This window comes from Pygoscelis adeliae, unplaced genomic scaffold (assembly GCF_000699105.1).
Source record: "Pygoscelis adeliae isolate BGI_AS28 unplaced genomic scaffold, ASM69910v1 Scaffold208, whole genome shotgun sequence".
In the NCBI taxonomy this organism is placed as follows: domain Eukaryota; kingdom Metazoa; phylum Chordata; class Aves; order Sphenisciformes; family Spheniscidae; genus Pygoscelis; species Pygoscelis adeliae.
This window is the reverse complement of record NW_008825290.1, coordinates 1,173,489-1,182,596: the sequence shown is the minus strand read 5'-3', so window position 1 is coordinate 1,182,596 and position 9,108 is coordinate 1,173,489. Positions and strand designations below refer to the sequence as shown.

General features: G+C 43.3%; 1 protein-coding gene across 3 annotated transcripts in view; it reads right to left on the bottom strand.

Annotated features, from left to right (window-relative positions):
- Positions 1-9,108, bottom strand: part of SLC6A6 (solute carrier family 6 (neurotransmitter transporter), member 6) — a 59,133-nt gene that overhangs the window by 30,781 nt on the left and 19,244 nt on the right. For all 3 annotated transcript variants that reach the window (XM_009329933.1, XM_009329932.1, XM_009329934.1), the window contains 3 exons: positions 4,172-4,411; positions 3,431-3,565; positions 975-1,209 (listed from right to left, as the gene is read on the bottom strand). In XM_009329933.1, the coding sequence (XP_009328208.1) occupies positions 975-1,209; positions 3,431-3,565; positions 4,172-4,411 (610 nt within the window). The remainder of the gene's footprint in view (positions 1-974; positions 1,210-3,430; positions 3,566-4,171; positions 4,412-9,108) is intronic.

Here is a 9,108-nt window from a genome sequence, read left to right as displayed (position 1 = left end):
CCTGCTGGGGCTATTGGCTGACACTTCTTTTTAAAAATAGAGAAGTAGGTACAAGTTGATCAGGGACCAAACTGGACTTTAAATGTGCTGAAAAAGCCAAGCTGGGTCAGAAACTAATTCTACTCTTAATTGACCATCTGACTGAGCCAAGAAAAAAAAAATTCTTCCTAAGCTATTTGTAGTTCCTTTGGATTTAAGTTTCCCTATAGGTGTCCTCCTCTGCTGCCATGTTTTGATGCCTATATAAACACGCAGAGATTTGAGGTCATGCCCGTTCAGAAATCAGGTTATTCAATATAATTTAAAACTTGAAAAATGAGAGAAATGGGAATAAGAAGCTTAGGCCTGACGAAATCCAGGCATCTGACAAAACAGAGTATCCTCAGAGACTGCAGAGAAAAATGATGTAACAAAGATGACCTGAGAAACCTATAGTACAGGACAACGTTCACCACCTCTGTCAGTTTTATTGGTGAGGTCAATGCCTTGCTTCATTGTCAGACTGATAAGAGATGTGTTACAGCTTCACAAAGTGTACTGCAAAGGCTAATAGCTGGGAAAGAGGGAAAGGCAACCGCAACAGGGGTGATTTGTCACTGTTTCCATTGTAAATCCACGCTATCAGGGCATCTGAAGTGACTTGTTCATGTTCTCATGCTGCATTTAGAGAATCCCAACCAAGAAGGAAACAAGTTTTCTTCCACACCAGAAATTACACTGGCTTTTTAGGGCTCCCTGTACACTCTAGGATGAACGCGGTTATACATCTAATGCCTTCCTCCACTGCTCCCAGACTGACTAGTCTATCGCAGGATGGGCGAGAACCGGTAGCAAACACCGGTCAAACAACTGACATCCAGAGCAATTTTCTTTTCCTATCTAACATTCCCCACAGGGCTTCCGTAAAATCTCAGGCTAGACCTCTGGCATGCCACTGAAGCGCCCCAAAGGCACCACGAAGAGGGAGTACTTACTCCCAAAACTCCGTGACAGGAGAGGTGAAGTTAGTGGCATTCAGTGATATCCAGAGTGTTATGTTCTTCCTGAGAGTGTCTTCCACGCAGGTCGGCGTGTTCCACTTCTGGTGGCAGTGTGCCCACGGCAGGACGCTCTGGAACGACTGGAACAGGTAGTAGAGTCCCCAGGCCAGGATCACAATGTAGTACACGTTCAGAAGGGACACAATCACTATGGAAGCATAACCAATTCCTGGAGAGAGGGGGAGAGAAAAGAAATAGGTCCAGACGTGACAGCTGCTTCTTGCTAGCGTGCCTTGTGATCTCGTGGAGCTGGTGCTACTCCTGCTGTCTTGCAGACTTGTATCCTGCTCTACCACATCGCTGTTGGAAGCTCAGCTCAACTTGATCACACATAAGCACAGACCTGCCACCATCTCAGACTAGCCTGGGCACTCAGGGTTGAGTTTCTGGCTGTGATTTGATGACATCGGAGGGGAGGTCTGCAGGACGTCTACCCAATTTAACACTAACCCGGCTGTTTCAGGTTTTATTAAAAGGAAATCAAGGCATTACGCTTTGCTTATTTGGGAGCTACATCATCTCACATCTTAGGTACCTACTTGGGCAACATCATTCTCACCACACTGTCCCCCAAGCCAGCTTCCTTGGAGGCAGCTCGGCTGGGCAGCCCCTGCACCGCTCATACTTATCGACTGGCTCGGCTCAGCCTATGTGCAAAAAGAAAAAAGACAGTTCTTGAATGAGTTAAAAAAGGAAAATTCCAAAGCTATCAATGTGAAAGCTGCTGTTTCTGCCCCAATTTCACTTGTGCAAAGGAAGCACTATATTTGTAGCTGTTACGGTTAATTAGATCAATGTTTAACTCAGCTATCAATATTTGACGATAAAAAATGTTCCCTGTTTGTTTTTATAAGCAGGGTCATGGGCAGATAAGGGTGAGTCCTACAGAACTTTGGGAGGTGGAGAAATGCTGTTCCAGTGGAGGCTTTAATTAAACACCACAACTGTTCTCCTGAGTGTGGTATCTCTCTCCTAGCTCGGCAGTTTAGCTCCACCAGCAGATGCATACTATGTCTTAAGTCAGAAGCAGTCACTATTTTTCTAAATACAAAATGAAAGGACTCTGAAAAGTCCTCTTTACTGAAAACCTTTTAGCTCCAAAAAGCTTACAAAGTTTGGCATTTAGAAATAACAGGGAAAAAAAAGAGATTTCCTTTGAAAACTTAGAGCAGTCTCTTACAAGAGGACAAAAAGCCTATGAGGTTCCCTTTAATATCACTCTGATGGCTACCCCAGCACCTGGGATACCTGCCTCATATTTTATAGTTTCAAGCCTTATTGCAACAAGAGTCTTTACCACCAGAGATTTTTTTTATGCCAGGTGAAAACAACCAGAGCAAGTGCTATTTATTCTGTACAGCTGCATTTCATTCAGGATATACAGCTAGTCACATTATTAGAGCTACAATTTCTCTTTATGGATGCCTGGGAGATTGTTATTTAAACAGGGAACATTCCTTCCTCCTCAAAAAAAAAAGGCTTCATAAAAGTGGGAGGAGGAGGAAGAAAATGGAGCTAAAGCAGCACAATTACATCAACTTCAGCAGTGTTCTGAGTATTAGGTGGGAGTGTGAGCCACAGAGAAAGCCCTCACTTCTGCCTGGGGTGACACGAGGGGAGAGATGCCTGGAACAGCAATGGTGGCAGACCTAGAGACATAATGGGATTTGAAGAGTGCTGCTCTGTTCATTGTAATTATTCCAAATGATTCTGCCTGTGCTGTCCGGCTGTAGAGGGTAATCTCTACACAAGATAGGCATCCTCAGTAATTTTTCTAACCTGTCTTTGATTTTTCATTCTAGTTAACTTCCAGAGCGGCATTCATATAATTCCTGTAAGTGGTGAGTGATTCTTCATTTGCTAGCAAAGGCCCTTGAATAACACCAGACCAACGTGCCTGTTTGCCAGGACCTGCTCAGTTATGACAAAAGTCCCATTCCTGAATCCTACCACAAAATGCTGTCCAGGTTTTGGCTGTGTCAATAACAGAGGGGTGACGCCAATGATAAGCTTTCACATGGCAGAAGGAGTTTGGTTTCCAGACCAGAATAATATTTTGAAGATGCTTTCACTAAGGCCATGTAAAAGACTCTAGCCTTCCAAAACACTTTCTCCGATACCTGTGAACAAAATGTGCAATTGCCCTTTTAAGGCATAATATGCAATTTCTTTCTTGCTTATTGGCAGTTCTGCCAGTTAACAAGACGATAGTATCAAAATCAATACCTTACTTTGTCCTTCAGACTTTCTGACTTCTATCTTTCCAGGAACCAGTGTCATACCCTCAGTTACTACAGCAAATAGCTGAATTAATGGACATGAGGGGAACAGTGTTGCTGCACATGGTTTACAGAGGTGTCTTTAATCAGTAAAGCACAAGATGTACTAACCAGTGAAAATAGGGCAGATCTTTTCCCAGCATGTAATTCCACCTTCAGAGGTATACTGTCCTAGCACCACCTCCAGGAAAAACACGGGAAGACCTCCCCCAAACAGGAAAATGAAATAAGGTATAAGAAATGCACCTGTTGAGAAAATATAATAGTACAAAATTGAGATGAAGTGAGTGACTTCACACAAGATAGTCTAAAAAGTGTTAGCAGACATATATAAACAAAGAAACATATTTGATACTTTAATATCAGTACACAATCATTTTATTCTGTGGTATTTTTGCTCATAGTCAAACTCTACAAGTGGAATGGGTATATGAAGCTGGAAAGGGCATTTTCTTACCTTTTTAAAATGAAAATCTGCAATAACAATGGGGTTAGGCACACAACAGTTTCACGTGGCTCAGAATGCTCTTATTCTGAAATCCACTGGTCTGAAATCCTACTGGTCTATATTAATAGCATATCTTTTGGTTAAAACTCAGACTCAGCTGTAGCAGAAGCAAAATGGCAGAAAAGGTTCAGTAGTATAGAATTTTAAATTGCTGTTGTTTTTCCATAATTAAGTTTTAACAAAAACTGTTAAGTAATAAAACAATGTCTCCCAAAGACTGGTGAAGAAGGCAGAAAACAGATGTGTGATTATTCTTTTAAAAATTGGATGAAGGCACTGAAAAATAGTAAGCATAAGGCAGACAGACAGATTGATTCATGAGAATGAAATAAAGAAATACTCACCTCCGCCATTTTTGTAGCAGAGATACGGAAACCGCCAGACATTGCCTAAACCAATAAATCCACCAGCCACGGACAGCAGAAAGTCAATCTTGCTCGCCCACTTCTCCCGCTGGGGCGGCTTTCCTTCTGCCTCATCCTCAGGCCGTGTCCCCGGGCTCTTGCCGGGGGAAGGTTTGAGGATGTCCTTGTGGAAATCTTTCAAGCACTGAAGCTTTTCCTTTGTTGCCATATTTCTGCTTTCTACATAGAAAAAAGAAAATACCCTGGGTTTATTAAACGGTCTTTACTGGTAGAGCTCTCTAACACTGCAAGAACTGTTTAACCAAACTCAGTTCCATAAAAACCAGTGCTGTTTATCACGCTGAGATATGAAAAGACATCTGCTGCCTTCACTGACCAGGGGAGACAAACCACCCCTGGACTCTGCGGTCACCTCTTTGCAGCCAATGCAGTGTAGGGGATAGCAAAGGTTTGCCACTGTTGCCTACCTGCTAGCTGCAGACTAAAGGTGCATAAAGACTGCGCACTGCATCGGCATCGGCAAATGCTGTTACTGAGCAAGTGTCTCATGCTGTTGCCATGCCCATAGTAAGACACAAATCACTGCATCTGATTCCTTCTCAAACATTTAAGTGAAATACAGCAGAATAGTAAATCTCACCTTTCCAGATAAAACCCATTCCTCTATTTCCCAATAACCTGAACCATCCTGTATCATTTATTGCCTGCAACTTCCTTTCCCTGAGGTATTATAAAGCTTTCAGAAAATTATACATTCATAAAAACTGGAATGGAAAGTCATTTGTCTTAATCAACCTGCAGGAATTGAAGGAATCTTTTCAGTTTATTCCATTTTCATAACTGCACTGTTTTCCCTTGACATCAATAAAGGGACAAAAATAAACCTTTATATTCAATTATTGCCTTATACGCACCTATGTAATTGAACAGTTTGCCAAGAATGATGGCTCCTTAGTTAATTAAAAAGCCAGTGGTATGAGTCACCTGATGCAAACCCCGAAGCATATATATTTATATATATAATTTATGATGTTCAAAAATCATAGATTGTGTAAAAATAATAACAGAAAGAATTACTCTAACAAGTGCCTTTTTATCCAGGATTTCCTAATGAAAACAATTTAGGAATAACTTGTAGCTTTTATGTTAAATCAGATCTCAGGCATATGAGGCCAATTCATTCCCCACATAACTCAAGTGACTTTAGCTGGATCTGACCAGTTATTTTTGCATAGTGTTTTGATACTGAAAAGCACGTGAAATTTTCACCAGAACCAGGCAAACCAGCAAGTTTATTCCAGACCACAACCATTCCCTGCTTGTACATGTCATTATGGGTGCAGAGTCATAAAAAAATCATGCTACAGATTATCCCATTTGATAGCTGCAAGCCTCCCTCGTACCTGCTTGCTGTTTTTGATCTCTAACCTGATTTAGCTTGTGGCAGTGACCTGAAACCTGAGTTGACATTAGCTCTGCAGGAAGTTTTTAATCCAAACATGATTTTGAGATAGATATGCATCACTGTACCTGTAAATCTTTCCATCTGCTACGGAAAGTTTCAGAAGGCTAACATTTCTGCAAACCACAGCAGCTCAATATTCGCCCCACTGACATATTGGTGGCCTTTACAATACAGTTATTGCGACAGCAGTTGCATATCAGGCCATGATCTAAAAAGGGACTTTAATCTTCACACTGCTAATCATTATGACTTTTTACTGTTTTTTAAAAAAGGCCACTGCTGACTGCGCAGAGGTGATATGAGCAACTGCAATACCTCCTTGTCAACAGCAGAGAGAGCTCATAGAAGGAGAAAGTTAATCGCAGGGTGATGGATCATCACCACCCACTGTAGGGGTATAAGGGCAGGACACAAATTCCTATAGAATATAGAATCATAGAATAGTTTGGGTTAGAGGGGACCTTTAAAGGTCATCTAGTCCCACCGCCCTGCCGTAGGCAGAGACACCTTCAACTAGATCAGGTTGCTCAGAGCCCCGTCCAACCTGACCTTGAACGTTTCCAGGGACGGGGCTTCTATAACCTCTCTGGGCAACCTGTGCCAGTGTTTCACCACCCTCAGCGTAAAAAATTTCTTCCAATAATTCCTATTGGTTGCTGTTAGATTCGTGGTATGAGATAAAGTAATGTAGTAACTGCATAAAAATGGTAGGGCCAGCTCTACAACAGCCTTTAGGCACTTCAGTATCATGCATGGAGATTAATGGAGGTGCCTCCAAGAGGGTTTCACAGTAGCCTTAACCTCCCTGGGACATCCACATCTCACTCCAAGCCCCAAACAGGTACCACCCTGCATCATTCCCTGGAATCACCTCTTGGGGGAGAAAAAAAAATAAGTAGGTGCAACCGCTTTTCTTCAAAGAGGTACCTACAAGGTGGCTGATGTCCTGCTCTCACTGCAACAGCAACCGGGCATGGAGAAAGCCCAATTTCACTTTCTTTTGCTATTTGTGCTGCTTGAATCCCTATCTTTCATCTTGCAGGAGAATGTCATAACCATCAGGCAACAGGCTATTCTGGGCTGAGGAATGGACGGCATTCGGACTGTCTTTCATGAAAGCTGTTCTTCACAGGGTTTACTGAAATACTCATCAACAGAGGAAGAAAGTGTGCAAAAGAGATAGTAACTCACACCTAGTGTTTAGGGTATGCTCGTTTTTCCAACAATTTTTCAGTGAACTGCTGGGACAGCCATAAACCTGCTTAACAGAGCACAGAGATATATACATTTCTAGATCCTTGCAGGATTAAGGTTTGAAATAGGAGCTTAACTGCTCCCCATGGGGACTGATACTGGAAATACTCCAAAACAGAACACTGGCCACGCAGGGAACATTTATGTAAAAAAAAAGAGGGGACCTATGGACATTAGCCACCCCTGAAATGAAAAACTCTTCCAGGATTGCAATTTTTTGCAATCTACTTTTATCTTGCGACACAGAGTTCTTTATTTTTCTGCCAGCTCTAATCTTCTTGCCTGCGGATTTACGTTGACCCAGGTGTTACTCAGTTCTAACCAGAATTTGCAAGCCTGACCAATTGATTGCATTCTGTAAACCCTAACTCTCCCTGGGACAAGATCACCCTGTGGTTTGTCCTAATTACACACACACAAAGTGTGAAACGGTGCCTTTTCAGACTCCTACTTTGTAACTGCGTGGGACTGCATTTTAAAAAGGGATTTCTAATTTGTCTTAAGACTCCCCAAATTAATGGCCACACTTGAAAACCTAATAACTGAGTTGTAAATCTTGTTTCAGCCTTAGCTGGAGCATGAAGATGGATCGTGATCTTTCCCTTAGCCCACAAATGACAAATCCTCAAGGTCACGCTTGCTTTTGGGGTGGCCATTTCATCGTAAGGGTGCCAGGAGATGGACCACCACAACTTTGTTGCAAGTCACCAGCTCTCACTAGTGGGGCATGGTACAGTACCTATCCAACGCTTGCACAAAATCAGTAACAGCCCAGTTTTACTGTGTATCTCTTATCTAGTCTTGCTAAAATCCTGATTGTGTTTCGAGGGCCGGCAGCTGTGGCTGGCAGGCACGTACCGTCAACCAATACCATAGGAATTGACGCTAAGCGGCCACCTGGGACTGCGGTCCCAGCCCATGTCACGTTCAAGGGATGTCGGATTTATCCCCCTTTGCTGCCAACCATTGGTGTCCACCCAGCCATTCCCAATTACAGGAACTGTCTACAAAGGCTGCAAGGGTGGGGGGTATGGGCGATTCTCCTTGGCGAAGAAAAGCCAAGAAAATCAAGTTTGTTTAGTGAAAGGCATTGTCTTTTTCCTTAATGGGGCTGGAGTTTCATTTCCTTTAGTTATGTCCCACTGGGTGAGGTTAAAATGGCTCTTAAGGGAAATAGTCTGACAGAGATGCTGAAACAATATGTTGTCACCGCCCAGGTCAGAACCAGAGAATAATAGGTTATTTTTACTGTATCACTTAGTGGGGATGGTATCCGAGATCTAAGCCCATCTGATTCCCCCAAGGAAATATATTGTAAGAAAATGCTCTTACAACCACATAGTCCAAAAGGAGCGATCCAAGTCTGAGACACACGTCTGCCTTCCAGGAGCCACATCTGCCTGCGAGAGTACCCCCTCCAGGAAGCTTCAGATGGCCCCAGGAAGCTCTGGCTTCATCTGATGAACTTGATATGGATAAATAAAAAGCAGCAGAGAAGCCTGCCGTTCACAGTGTGCTACTAGGCTGAGTCCAGCCAAGCTGCTACAGCCTGACCCGAAAGCAAGGGGAGAAAGGATCCAGACTGGGCCAGGCCCAGGATCTGCTCTCATGTACACTGGTACAAACGCTAACTGACTGAGGATGAAGTTATCGATTGTTAAATCGATGCTGGTAAAACGTGGAAAAATAGAACAAGGGAGCAAGCGTGGGCTCTTTGCACTTCTCAAGCATCTGCTCCCTGGTGTGGCCAGGACCACCTCAAGGGCTCCTCTCCTTCTACAGGAGAATCACGCATCTGTCCCTTGTGTCTGGTGCACAAATTTCCTCATTTGAAATAGCCCCTGCAATAACCCAAACTCTCTTGCTACTCCCTGTGACTGATTAGTCTTTGGTGCACAGCTGAAAATACCAAAAGATTAGCCATAAGCATAGAGCTTTCACAGCCAACCCAGCTTGGGCCATCTACTGTGCTACAATTATCCTATCTTTGCACGTACAGCCTGCACCTCAGATAACCCATACCCTTTAAAAAATACTGGCATTGAAATGTAATCCTTCATAACGTGCAAAAAATGAGGGGTAGGGGAAGGGGGAGGCACTGGGCAGAGGGATCCGCCGATGAGAGATGCAGATGGGGGAAGGCCACCAGCGCGGACAGGACCTGCTAGTCGTCAGAACAGACACAACTCACGCTACT